General features: G+C 42.9%; 1 protein-coding gene across 1 annotated transcript; it reads right to left on the bottom strand.

Moving 5' to 3' along the window:
• Nucleotides 1-4,699: 4,699 nt before the first annotated feature.
• lrrc4bb (leucine rich repeat containing 4Bb) lies at nt 4,700-14,057 on the bottom strand. The gene is made up of 3 exons (XM_037081572.1): nt 13,364-14,057; nt 8,259-8,845; nt 4,700-8,152 (listed from the first exon to the last, which is right to left on the bottom strand). The coding sequence occupies exons 2-3, from the start codon at nt 8,499-8,501 to the stop codon at nt 6,158-6,160; spliced, it is 2,238 nt and encodes a 745-aa protein (XP_036937467.1). The 5' UTR covers nt 8,502-8,845; nt 13,364-14,057; the 3' UTR covers nt 4,700-6,157.
• Between the last annotated feature and the right edge of the window lie 445 nt (nt 14,058-14,502).

Genomic DNA, 14,502 nt, shown 5'->3' with positions numbered 1-14,502 from the left:
GAAATCAAGGTTTTCCTTTTTAAACCTCTGCATTGTTTAGGGGGAATTCGTGTTGATAAAAAAAAAAAAAAAGTTTTTCTTTATGCTGCGAAGGCCGAAGGCGTCGTGTTTTTTTCGAAAAAAAAAACAAAAAAAAAAGCCTCTACCTCTACCTTTGCTAATTTAAAATGACCCAACTCCATCACATTGCATTCACGCCAAGATCACAGAATGCTCAAAAATGTATTTGCATTCTCGCATTTCTCTTTCATCTTCAGTGCATATTAATGTATTCTTTTCTGCTGCACACACTCTTCGCTCACTCCACAGCTCCCCCCCCAACCCCTCACGCTCCATACGAGCGTTACCCTTTTCAAACACAGCAAGAGAAAGGCAATTTCAAGTTCTCTCTGTGCATCCATTATATGTTTGCTCGGTGCAAACACGAGCCAGGGAGCGGCAAAAAGCTGCAAAACACAGATATTAATAATCTGCCTCCAAATTAGTCACCACAAGGTGCTATAGAATGTACGGCTTGATATCAGAATACACTCAGATGCGACCGTAGCTGCCTTTTACTATCACTGGGCCTTTAACGTTGCGTCCAAGGAGTCTCGAGGGGGGCCGAGTTCCCTGGAGACCAGAGTACAAGACAACCACGATTGCATTCATGAAAACGACTCTGCACAGCGTCCCCCTAAGACATCCTAAATACAGTCTCTCTGCCTGAACATTTTTATCTTAACACACAATTCCAATCCACTGTCATGCTTCGTGGCTGATGCATTTGTTGTTACGTGAGTCCCTCGAGGTTGCTGTTTCGTAACGTGGGCCGGACTCGCGCTGCAGCGTGGACATCTGTGACGCGTCCACAGAGTTCCACCTCACCTCAGGGCTTGAAAATAAGTGTAAAAATATCAGACGTGATACATGCAGATGAACTGGAGGGCAGAGTGAAAGAAAAGGAATGGAGCTGGATTTGGTCGATCCTTTCCAGATAAGAGCTGGTGATCATGGTATCAATGAGGCGCCTGCGCCATGCGCATTCTCAGCCAGAGTGAAGATTAGTCAGAAGTAAGTCAGATCCACTGGGCTGCTTTCACACCTGCTTTGCACGGTGGATAAACATTTAAAGGAACTGATTTATTTGTTTGATTCCCTTTCAACTATTTCTCAGATTTGCAACATATGCTAATAATAAAAGATGTCAGCTGGGTTAATGTACAATTACGCTAATGTAACGTGATGGGCTATTTGATATATTAAAAGCGGTCACCATGCTGCAGCGATTACAGTACACAGCGTTTGTTAGATTAATATGACTGTACTTCTGCATCCACCCCTCTAAATCAATTAGCCACTAATTTGTTATTAGGATTTCAATCTGGAAAGAGTAATAGATCAGTGAAATGCATTCCTAGGAAATGATAAGAACCGCCTAGAAGCATTATAATGCAATATAGAGGTTTGTGTTGTTCTTTTAAAGGGGCACTGTGGAGGTTTGGAGAAGACATTCAGACTCAGGATTTTAATATCATTATTAAGGTAGTAGAAGTAGTAATGCAAACTCCGAAATTAGGAAACTGAATAAACAAGCTGTTCTCAGAGGAAAACAAGGTCCCCATAGCACTGTTTAAAGCTAGAAAGGTGGCGGGGTCCGCCACATATAAACAAGTGTGAAGCTGTGTTATCCTTTAAGGTCAGTTTGTTTATTCAGCCTGTTTAGGCAGAAAGCAATCAATCTGTGAAGATCTTTCTCTTACAATTAAGATGTCTTCCCCAAAACCACATAGTGCACCTTTAATAAAGTAATTCAATCACCTCTCATGATTACAGATCTTTTAAAGTTTAGGGAATTTTGCAACATCTCAAGATTCTTCAGATTTATTTAAAAGCTTTAAATCAGCGTTGCCCACAGTGAGGGGAATGATCATATGAATAGCTGTTAATGCAGATTTACTATTTGTTAGGTGAAAATGTCTTTAAAATATGTAGGCTCTCTAATTTTTTTGTTGTAGAAGGACGCAGGAAGTTAATCACTTCAGGGGAACGCTATGGGAGCCCTGATGAGAGGCAAGTTAAAAGAAATGTATGCTATGTTGAAAACTATCCTGGCAAAACTTTTCTTTCCTACATATTTCTCAGGTCATAAACACAGGAGTGAAAACAGTTGAGATCAGATTTAAAAGTAAATGTATCATCGGAATGTCTTTTCTCACTTTCTCACTGCTCACTTTTGGCCCATGTTCCATCATTAAGTCTCAGTTTTGGCCTTCCGAGGGAAAAGGTCTGGGCACCCCTGCTTTAAGTGACAAGCCGCCAGCTACAACAATATACCGTAACTGTACACATAGAGTCCAACCACAATCTAATTTTGAAATTGTGTTTCCTGTTCCCCGATTAAAGAGTGGAAAACAACAAAAAGTGACAAAATACAGTGTGAACACAATTATTGTTCCAGACTTTTTTCATTTTGTTTTATAAAATTTCACGCAATAACTTATTTGAAACATCATCATGTTAAACTTGTTAACTCATTTCTCATTTAGTTAGTTGTGGTGCTCTGCAGGATGAAATCACAACAAAGAATGAACGTGGTATATGTCTCTAATAGCAGAATTACTCCTTACAGCGGGCGTAAAATCGAAGTCACAGAAGAAGCAAACAGTGAAATAATATACCTCTCAGTCATTGTATGACAGTCATTGAAGTGCAAGTACAGCACATGTTGATCTTGCTATAATTGAAGAAAATACTCCTCTGCCACACCGTGTACCTGGATGAATGCGTGAAAAAAATTACATTTAATGACAATACATAAAGACCCAAATTGAGAATATCACATACCGAGATACAACCAACAACTGGAAAATAAAAAAGGGAAAAATAAAACAAAAAAACAAACACAAAAATGACATTTTTTTTCAATCATTATTTCGTATTAAAGAGATCTAAATTTTTCTAGAGCTTAACACTGTTCTCACTCTCTCTCCCGCTGTCTCTTTAGAAAGCTTTTCAAAACAGACCCCGGTTATTTTTATATTGTTTTTTTTTTTTATCAAACCGAACCTCTTACCTTTTAAAGGACCCAGAAAAAAGGTCAGTCCATTCTCTTGTCTCGCAATTTGGTGTCTCAGATATGATAATCTGTTTCATTACGGAGTTTTGCCTCCAACAAAAAAAAAAAAATCAAGAAATGTCATCTGGGCTGAAGCAGCGGATGGTGCAGAGGATATACATATGCCAGTACTCCATCTGTAGCCAAGCTGCAACACTTCACCACCATATAATACAGTGAGGTACAGTTGCCCAATATGCACATACTCAGATTCCCGTCTGATCTTCAGTGTCACCACAAGCCTCCTTTCAAAATCGCATCAAGTTCTATATGTAAAATGGCAGCCACTATACTAAGATGCAACAAAGCCCTTCTGCATATCCTCCAAAGGTTAATAATAATGATGATGACTGTGGGCCGATGTCCACGAGGTACGAAAGGAACATTTCTGTTGCTGATTAGGTGAGTCACCGTCACAATGAAAAGCTGCTACAGTAGTGTTAAGGTAAGAAGATTCTTTCCATGGTTAACATGCAGGAATGTACCCCTCACGCGCGGCACACAAGGCGATATCTCGTATGCTCTTTGAAATCTGATGGCAGAGCCACCAAATGTAGCACATCAAGGGAGCGGCCATATGTTGTCTCTTTAGCCTTCATTTATATTCTATTTGTGTCTCTGTGGGGGTCTATGATTGAACCACGTTCACTTGATGTGTCTGCGGGGTCACAACATATTTACATTTACTATGGATTTGAAAATGAGATTCGAGAACAAAAAAAAAACACCAAGTTGTGAAAAATACATGGCTGCAATTGAGACGACCTGAGTTATTTGATCGATCAGTTTGCATATGGCATCGTGGGTGAAAGCATACGTATTTTCTTTTCAGAAGACGGCCTTGTGCTGAACCGGATGAATGTGGTGCGCATTGATGTAGGAGACGTTCCTTTCATGGATTAACCTCTTTGACAGTCCAATCTGGTTTGGGGTTTTTTTCCGATATCATCAGTCACGTTATCATCACCATTATTACTATCTCTCGGCATTCCTTTCTCTTCCAATGAGTGTGGGCTCGTTGCTGATAAGAAAAAACCATCATCACTCACATAAAAAACAGCTCCTATATATATATGCAACAGAATAAACCCAGCGAAATCACATACAGAGCTGCGTTACAGTCTTAAAACCATGTTTGATATGATCTTGCTCATAATACTATCTCAGGTACATTTATCAGGAGTAACTGGTCGCATGTCCAGTTTGTGCTCAATTGCAACAAACATTTTTAGGTTCTTGCTTGTTGAATGTTGGCAATTTATTCAATATATGTCTCTATTTGGTCCTTCTCCCCATTTTCAAACTAGCAATGAAAGAACAGGGAGAAGCATAGTGGGGGCTATTTTCAGTCTAAAGTGCCTTTGTTAAAGAATAAGATCATCTTGTTCTGTTAAAAACACTCATTTTGCAAAATCCAGTCGAACATCCATAGGAGAGTGACTAACAGCCTGTCTGAGCGTGTTAATAGAGCAGATGGCACCTATCATTAACAGGATGACTAATGGCTAAACCACAAACCATACATTCAACCCCAGTTTAGCGAGGCCCTGCATAACGTCTCACTCTTTACTTATGTGGTTGCCATATTGACCAGCCACAACCCAATATATGATTGATTTATTTCACACGTAATGATACATGGCTAGACAACTGTACACATTATATCAAACTAACAAAAATAAAGAAATACATAGTTGAAACGCAAGAAGCGTAAATGGCATTTAACATATGAAAGTTACACTGTAAAAATGTGGATCTTACAATTGTCATACAACCAGACATTATTATTATTAATATACTGTACATTTCCATTCATTCCAATCATCCTAAGATGGATGTTTAATCCCTTCTTGAATGCTGTTGCAGTTAGATGTCTAATCATCCTTACGACAGCATTTTATGGCATGATTATGGTAACCATGAGCACGGAGGTCATATCAAATTCCTGTCTAAAAGCAAATATCTGGCTACTGATCTGATTCAAATAACACATTGTCAACACTTTATTTTACCCATACAGGTCTTTGCATCGGATCACCTTCCCGTGTTTGTGGAACATTGTTTTTACCATTATTTGATGCTGGCATTTAAGTATCAGAATTGTTGATTCAAATACCAAGTCGCTGGCTTTTACAAAATACATAATACACTCTCAGAACACAAAAAGTTTGTCATGATTATTACTGAAGCAACAGAAATAAAGTTTTTCAAAACAGAGATCTGCATTTACTGTTCTACAACCTAAATGGACTTTATGTCACAAAGCCAATTCAAAGATCACAATGAGTGTTGCAATTGAGCCCTTATGTTTCTGAGAAGTAGCCAAACTTAAAACATGTATCATAACCAACCTCCACAATCGCCGCCCCTGATTATTCACAAAGAAACAAACTATACCAGCTTATACATCCACCCCAAAATATCTCTGCATCGGAGTCTGCAATGATACATATTTAAATGAAAATATATTTATATAATTTGTGGATTTTCACAGTAGTTTGTACTGCACTGTACCTTTTTGTCCATCTATTTATGCCTACATAATTGTCACCTTGAGGGAGTCTGTCGAGTCACTCGAGAGAGAGTGTGGCTTGTGTTTTGTGTGGAAGTCAAAAATGTCTCTTGGATTTTTGTTATGTAATATCTCCGATCTTCAGTGTGGTGAGAGCTATGCATGTCTTTCATCTCTGCTGGCCAACAACGATTTGGGGACTGATTACTCTGAAAGGCTAGTTTTTCCCTATGAGAACACAGCTTGTAGAAACTGCAAAAAAACATTTGCTTTGGCACAGATTTACATTGTAGCAATGTCCATTCCTTGATCTCCATGGCCATGATCGTTACTACAAACACAAGTGGCCCATTGTGGTAATCCTTGGCTCAGTACACTGTCACGGATAAGTCTATGTGTTTGTGTATTGCCGTGTCAGTCTATCCTCTCTCCTGGTGTAATGTCAATGCACTCTAGTGTCTAATCATTCCGCGCATAAACCCAACATCAATCCCCTCTCTGTCTCCGACTCGTGCTCACTCTCCCTCTATACTCTCGCTTTTTGTTTTTTAGATCTGAGTCTCTTGGACGTTTTCCTTCGAGCTCCCCTTGAAGAGAAGAGGCTCCATTTGGGGATTCTGGTTTTGGCCCATGAAACCCTTGATCGATCCATGTAAGCCCATGGTAGGCATGGGAAGGGACATCGGCAGTGGTGGGGACATACTGGGGTTGGTGTTGGTGCCATTGCCTGATGAGGAGAGCAAATTAGATGTAGAGATGGGGACTGAGGTACAGGAGATGGGGATATCCATGCCTTGCTGGTTCTTGTTATTGAGCATCCCTCCTGGTCCCATTCCCTCGGGGCCAATACTAAGACCCATCACATTGTTGTTGAAATGATGGGTCTTGTAGTAATGGTTGAGAGTATCTGTACGCCCAATGTTGGGAAGGTTGACTATTTCCGGGTGGTGTATCCTTAGGGTTCCTTCTCCGCCAGTGCCAGAATTCATCGTTGAACCACCTGAGATGCCGCTCCCGGCCCCGGCTCCAATCTCATCTTCCACATTGACAATTTCGATGGCTCTGGCAGGGCCATGGTGCTTATGTAGCTGGTGCTGCTTCCGGAGCTTGTAGAAGACCACCAGCATTACAGCTGCCATAAAAGTAATGGCCACAAAGCAACCAATGATGATTTTAGTTGTTTTCATTACATCATCCAGGCCTGGAATGTTAGTTACATCCATAATGGACACAGTCACTGCGTTTTCAGTAGCTCTGTTGGCTCGTGGAGACAGTGAGGAAAGGGAGGAGAGAGAAGGTGATATAGTGATGCCAGGTCGGCCCTCCAACACCCCTCTTTGGACAGTAGGATTAGGAAAATCTATGAAGGTCTCGTTAATGTACTGTCTCGCTGAGTTCTCCTCATCTCCTCTTACTGTCTCCACTGTTTCCACAGTGACAGTGGTGAAATAGCTGTAGCTGTTGCTGGGGTCTGAAGCAGACACATTGAGCACGGCCGTTGCAGTTGTGTTTCCAGCAGAGTTGGTTACCATGCAAGTGTACTGCCCTGTGTCTTGCACGGTCACATTTGTGAAGTTCAGCGTTCCGTCGTGAAGCACTGAGATCCTAACTCGGTATGATCCATGGGTCATCAGTGTGCCGTTAGGAGTGAACCAATTCACAGAGGTCATCGAGGTTCCTGTGCGACATTTCAGCTCAGCAGCCATGCCCTCAGTGACGTTGAGGTCAGTGGGTGGCTCAACAATCACAGGGGCATAGCAGGTAAAGTGGCTCTGGTCTAGTTCCCCAATGTACTTTCCCTTCAGACCTGGGGGCGCATGGCAGCGAGCGCAACACGTGGTGTTGCTGGGGACTGTTTCTTTCAGCCACCAGCTGAGCCACAGAACATCACAGTTGCACACCCAAGGGTTGTGATTGAGATGTACCCTCTCCAGCTGGTGCAACGGGGTGAAGAGGTCATGGGGCAGAGAATGCAGGGAGTTGTGGGAAAGGTTGAGCTCCTCCAAGTTTTTGAGGTCATCAAAGGCATTGCGTTCGATAACTGACACTCTGGAGTGCATGAGCCACAGCTTGCGAAGCGACACCAGGCCCTGGAAAGATCCTGGCCTAACTATCCCCAGCTGGTTCCCTGACAACTCCAACTCCTCTAGTCGTACCAGTGGGGTGAGGTTAGGGATGTCCTTCAAGCCGCACATGCCAAGATTCAAGAAGCGCAAGTTGACCAGACCTTCGAAAGCAGCCTCTGAGATGAAATCCAGTTTCCTGAGTTCCCCTAGATCGAGACGGCGTAAAGAGGGAACCCGGTGAAAGGCAAATGCCGGCAGTGTCTCGATGGGGTTGTTTCGTAGCCATAGTTCCCTTAGCTTGCTGAGGTACTCGAAGGCTTGTGACGGCACCACTGTGAGACGGTTGTCGAAAAGCTCCAGTGTGTTGAGGTTGGGAAGGCCATTGAAAGCTCCCACCTCGATTTGTCGGATGTGGTTCTTGGAGAGCTGGAGGATTTCCAAATGCCGCAGGTGCTTGAAAGTGTCAGACTTGATCACCTGGTGTGGAAACAAAAACATGGAGGCATGTTGTAGCAACATCAGAATCACTGCTTTCAAAATATATGAATTCAGTGCATGTGTCAGTCTGTTTGCAGATATTTACCTGAATTGTGTTCTCTTGTAGATTGAGGTATCTTGTGTTCTCTGAAATACTGTCTGGGACTTGATCTAAGCTCTTCCTTGTACAGATGACGCGACTCGCCTGATTTGAGCAGGTACAGAGGGTGGGGCAGGGGGGCGCTGCCTCTGTCAGCTGAGGTCCATGGTTGTGAAACCACAACAAGAGCTGGACCAACCAGAGGAGGGGGGAAGGGGTACAGGGGCTGGTCACCATGACAAGACGCATGGCAACTGAGTCATGACCCACCCCTACTGATATGATGTTGATAAGTCACCTCCAAACAAGAGGATCTAAGTGCTTTTCTTGATGTTCATACTGAATGCTCTTATTCTGCTTTTTCTCTTTCGAGCACTTTAAAAATCGAGGGGATAAAGTATGATGTTGTGTTAAAGGCTCTATTTATCATTGATAGGTTCTTATTTTACTTTGCTCATGCTTCTTTGACTATCAAACACCTTACTCTGTCATTTTAAGGAACCATGTAATCTTTGTTCCCATGACAATTATTAGACTATCAAGTTCGGGGGAGGATTTGCTCTTGAAAGTGTTGTCTCTGTGGAGGCTTCTCACTGTAGAGGGAAGAGAGAAAAGCAGAGAGAGAGAGAGGGAGAAAGGAAGGAGGTCAAGTAAGTGCACAGTGCAGTAGCTTTAAGATATTAGCCTAGCACATATACATGCATGTATTCCAAGGACTGAATGTTTTAAATCTCAAACTATTACGGCGCCCCATCACCACAGTCTATGACTAGCTTGGTCAGGCTTTCTTTTTTCTAAGGAGGTGGCTCTCGAATTGTGGCCTGTAGTCTTACTGGTGAGTCAGCTGCCATTTTCTTCATAGGTTGAACTTAACATGTGGGTCATGGTCTGAAATGGCCACAAAAGTCTAAAACCTCAAGCTGGGTCACAAGGGCTGCAGCAGAGCCATTTGCACGACAGTGACGACATCTACTTTATGATACTGGTATGCTTCTGGTTGCACAGTCTACATACTGGCTGGAGTGGACTGTCACTTTAAAAAGGAATGCAAGGTTGTTCCGCGGCTCCTTTATCGCCACAACAGAGGAACGACTAACAAAATTTGTCCTGGCACCTACTGTAATGGATTGGTAGATTGAGATGTAACTGGTGTACTCGAGGCACTGTTTTTATCTTTTGTATCAGGGTGTTTGTTTTGTGTTGTCCACAGTTGTGTTTCCTGGGCTCAGTTGTGTTTGTGGACTTGGCCTTTTTTGAGCCGATTTCAGTTTGCAAACAGCGGGGACAGTGAATATGTCGGGTATTATAACTAATGTACCGTTCTGTTGTCCTGTCAAGAATATAACTTCAAAAAGAAGAATGCATTGTTTTGTCGAATGCGATTAGAACTACCGCCGGGACTCATCGAGACTGCAGGTTAATGCAGAGATTCATGCAATCCATCATGAAGCAGCGGCAGTAATTTAGCAATTAAGATATGAAGGAATGATTATTGACTCCTGAAATTTTACTGCAATGCACATGCTGTGCACAATAAGCAACGCACAACCAGACAAGATCCCCAACCATTAGAGTTAATGAGCCAAATATGGAAATGCCAACAAGCAAAAAAAAAAAAAAGAGATGGCGCAAAATACTTTTCTGTCCTTTGTGATGGATAAATGTGTGATTGTGTGTCTTTGGTCAAGAGAGCGTCACAATCTCCTTAAAGCAGAAATGGCTGCAAGCATCGGCACTAAATTTAGAAAAAGGCTGGGCTGCTTCTCCTACAATGATCAGACCAAATAGAAAGTGTTCATTGTTTTCTCGAGCACGTTATGTACGACACTATCTCCCTAGCAGTCACAAGCCTCGGTTGTCTGTCGAAAACAAATGAGATCTTTATTTGTCACATAAGTGACCGCAGTGTTATCACTGCCGACATTTATTATAAGATGGTTTTTGGACAACATGTTCCAAATGTGTGTATTGTTCTAATAAATAGGTTATTTTTGAAAAAGCTCCATGGCAGTCCTTAGCATCTCCTCTCCTATGCAGCGACGATGCATGCGCTCCTAGAAACACGGTTGCTGTGGCAACCTGCTCACTCACCATCTTGTGTTTTTACTGTCCAGTGCCCTATTCCACATTACTGTGTTTAGCTGAGCTTGATGAACATTTGCTGTTCAGATCCGTTCAGTGGCACCGTTATGGTCTAAATCAACATATATTTGACTAAAAGCTCTGTGTTTTCTGGTGTTAAAGCAGCTATAAAATCAACTGTCTGTTCCTCAGCAGATGCCTTCATGCACTAAATGTTGAAAAAATAGTTTTGTATATTAGAATATATGTTCAGGGTAGCCTGAGAAAGCACATAGTTGAACCTTGGCCTTCAACCACTCAACAGAGGGAACACATTTGCCATGAATCTTCACATCTACAAGGTCTGAGGATTAGGTCAACAACAGTCTATATTAATAACATAACTCTGAGAACTCTTAAAGCAGCTATTAAGAACGCTCATAAGGGAATGCAACGCTAAAAATAGACGTTTTCAGATGCACATCCCACAGATTCTCTCCCTCACTAAAACACACACACACAGATGATCACACATCCATACCCACAACCGCTCCATATGTAACTGCCTCGGGGGGAATCACAACATGTTCACCTCCAATAACAAAATGTTGATAACTTAAATGTTGCAGCTCTCGTCATTATGCTGTTTTTTTTGTTTTTTGTTTTTTTTTTTACACCGAGGAGTCTCTGTCTCATCCACATCCAGCAGGTGATTAGGTGACTGAGGTGGGGATATTTCAGTGTATGTCCCAGACGTCGGAGCTGTGTCTGATCCAGGACGGTGGTTTGATAGTTACAGCGATTAGCTCAACAGAAATGATTCATTGGAAGCATCAAAACGTATCGTTGGTACACAGCAGGTCAAATAACTGATGTCTGAAAACAGAATTAGTGTTTCACACACTGGAACTTATTTTGGATACTGTTAAAGGAGCACTATGTGGTTTCGGAGAAGAGCTTCATTTCCTAAACAAACAGAATAAACAAACTGACCTTAAAGGAGAACACAGTTTCATACTGTTTTACATTGTTTATATGTGGCGGACCCTGCCACCTTTCTAGCTTTCGACAGAGTTGTGGGATCTTATTTTCCTCCAAGAACAGCTTGTTTGCTCAGTAACATTTATGAGTTTGTATCATTACGTCATTAATATTGTAAATATTCTCACACTTCTCATAAACAACATAGTGCCCCTTTAAAGTCAGTGCCTTGTCTTTATTTCCCCTCAGGATGGAGTCGTCTTGACAACATTAGCTATGCCACTCCATAATTTCTCCTGCCACTGATCAAATTCCTGAAAATGTCCTAATGTAGAGGTAATGGATAGGCCTATTGTCCGAGAATGTAAATTTATGGAAAATGAGCAAAAGAGCAAAAAAAAATGCATTTGGATGTTCATCTCAGAAAAAGGGCAAAAATTCAAATCGTCACAGGAGAGACGCATTTTCAGACCAAATGGAAGCTGTCAGCAGTCAACTGATTGGTGCATTTTCCCCTCAAAACAAAGCTCAGGTAGCAGCTTAGCATTAAGTGGCAGGAGTCACCAAAGACAATCTATGTGGTCGAATCGCATTAAGGTAGAGAGACCTTGAATCTGCCAGCAGGACTGCCTGTTGCCTTGACCTCTCCTTCTCCAACTTCTCCACCACATCAGAGCAGCAGCAACCACCGATGATGCTCTTTTTTTTCTTCTTTTTTTTCTTTTTTTTTTTTTCCAGAACATTACACCTTGCCAACTCCTCCATCAGTAGCCTTGTGCACAACGTGTCTTCTTAGGCTTTTGCCCCCCCACCGCACAGTTTCACTCACAGGTTATTTTCTCCATCTTGATCTTCGCCGTTTTTCCATGTCAAGAGCAGATTGCAACCATGTAGATATCGATTGTTCGATCAGGCCAGAGAAAGCGCTCGGTCGTGAAAAGACAAATTAGCTGCAAGCTGCTGACCAATTGCTACAAACTAATCACATCATCGTAAGCGCCTTGATTGTATCAATTCCCTCCACCACCACCACCACCCCCTTGCTTCTCCACCACCACGGAGTCATTAAGGTTTATGAAGGGGCAAAAAAAAAAAAATCGTGGCCATTTGTGGGACGTTTTCGCCCACACAAGGCCCAATTAGGACCTCATGTATTTACAGATGGTCTCGATGAGCACAAAGCGACACAGGTGCAGCAGGGCCAACATCATCTGCTGTAACTATGACAACACTAGATTGATTCAGGACGTGGGAATCAGGGGCAGGATGGGGCGCATTTCACCACAAGCAGCGCTTTTTTTCTCTCTCTCTCTCTCTCTGGTTTTTACGCAGAGATATAACATACTAAAGACCCCCCCTCCTTAACTCTCAACTGATGCTGAACACATTAAACTGCAAAAAAAGAAGAAGGAAAAAAAAAAAGAAAAAAAAAGAACCACACAACCTGAGTGCTCCTCTCCCGCAGTCCGAGCGTCTAAATCTGCAACCTCTCCTGCTCATCATATAGCCCCCCGCCGGCATAATATCTCCTACAATTCAACAGAATGGCCTTATTCATCTATGCAGCTGCGCTCACTACGGCGCACCTTCTTCGGAGCGGGGGGAGAGAGCGCAATTGAAATTCTGAATAAGGCCTAATTCTTGCACATGCTGCATTACAAAATGGCTTGCGTCCATTCTCCGTCTCTCTCTGTTCGAGAAGGGGGGTAATGACAACACGACTGCACCCAAAATATAATCCATACACGGCTGAAAGAGAGGGGGTGTTATCTGGAGGAAGAATAAAAAAAAAACTGGGAAAAAAATTAATGTGCGGACGTGTGAGGCGCACAGGGCTTACATAAGGAGCCGTGTTATTTGACTGTAACACGGGCTTCATTCCGCTGACATCGACGCTCATCGACGCTTTTTTTTTTTTTCAATTATTCACTTGCATCTGTGCATCTTTTTTTTTTATCATTCAATCCGAGTGATTTCCAGCATCGATGCAGATTAGGCAACAAATGCAATAATCACGCCGGCCATTTCAGCCCCCTCTTTCTACCTGTACATCCCCAATATACACGTACCTTAATGTTCCGGCGGCTGCGGCGTCGGGACGGTCGATGGTTTCTCTCCTCTCGTCCCCCTTTTCTCCCGATCGTCCGCTTTTTTTTCTTCTCCAGCCTCGCTATCTACCTCTCTCCTCTCTCCTTTTTTTTCCTCCTTCTTCCTCTTCCCCTAAATTGATTCGCTTGTTTCCACGGCTGAGAGCTGGCTCTTGTTCTCGTAGGCTATTCCGCAGCGCCAACGCAACGCGGGGGGCTACAGCGATGGCAGGTTAAAGATGAACACAATCCACACTAACACGCTCACACACGCGCGCGCGCGCAAGCACACACGGATGGGGTGAAAAAAAAAAGAAAAGAAAAAAAAAACAACAACAACTCACACACACACACACAAACACACACACACAAACAAATGAGAGATCAGATTAAGGGCTCGTTGGAGAAGATGATGTTGGTATGATCACATTTAGGAACGAGGTCTGGGACGAGTGCATCCATGCGCCTTATCATCCTTGGAGAGGGAACGCAGGCAGCAAAACGCGACGGCGCCCGGTGGGCAGAGCATTTTGCGTCCAGCATAAGCGGCTCTTTACGCACATTCCGTATGTCTCGGTCTGAATCCCACTAAGGCAGCGAGCGGAGGAGCAGACGGGAGGGAAAGGAGTCAGCCACTTACGGATGGATGTACCTGCGCTCCCTCAGATGATTTAAGCGTTTAATCTCTCCATCTAAAGGCCGAACGCTGTGAGATTCATGACAGACCGGTTTGTTTTAGTCTGCAGGTTTTGGGGGGCTTCTATCCCCAAGCGCAGCGGCAACAGCACAAGCCCCTGTGCATGTAATGAGTGTGTGGTCATATTCATTAATATGACTCAGCAGCACTGAATGATCAGCAGAATATATTGAGATCAATATGTTTTTTTCTTTTTTTTCAGCCATTTTCATCCCATTTCTCTGTGATTTCGAGCAGTTCTGCTCAGTTTGGCCCGGGTAACACACACCTGTCTACTGCTGTTGCTGCAGTAAAGAAACATCTCTGCTCCACGGGGCCTGAAAGAGTTGTGCAGGCCTACTAATGTCCATATTCATAATGAATGTGCAGCGCTAGCACATGCATTTTAGTAATGGCCCGCTCAGATTAAATCTAGCTAACTAAT

Source organism: Acanthopagrus latus, chromosome 20, assembly GCF_904848185.1.
Source record: "Acanthopagrus latus isolate v.2019 chromosome 20, fAcaLat1.1, whole genome shotgun sequence".
Lineage (NCBI taxonomy): Eukaryota > Metazoa > Chordata > Actinopteri > Spariformes > Sparidae > Acanthopagrus > Acanthopagrus latus.
The sequence above is the reverse complement of the archived record's forward strand: the minus strand, read 5'-3'. Positions and strand labels throughout refer to the sequence as shown.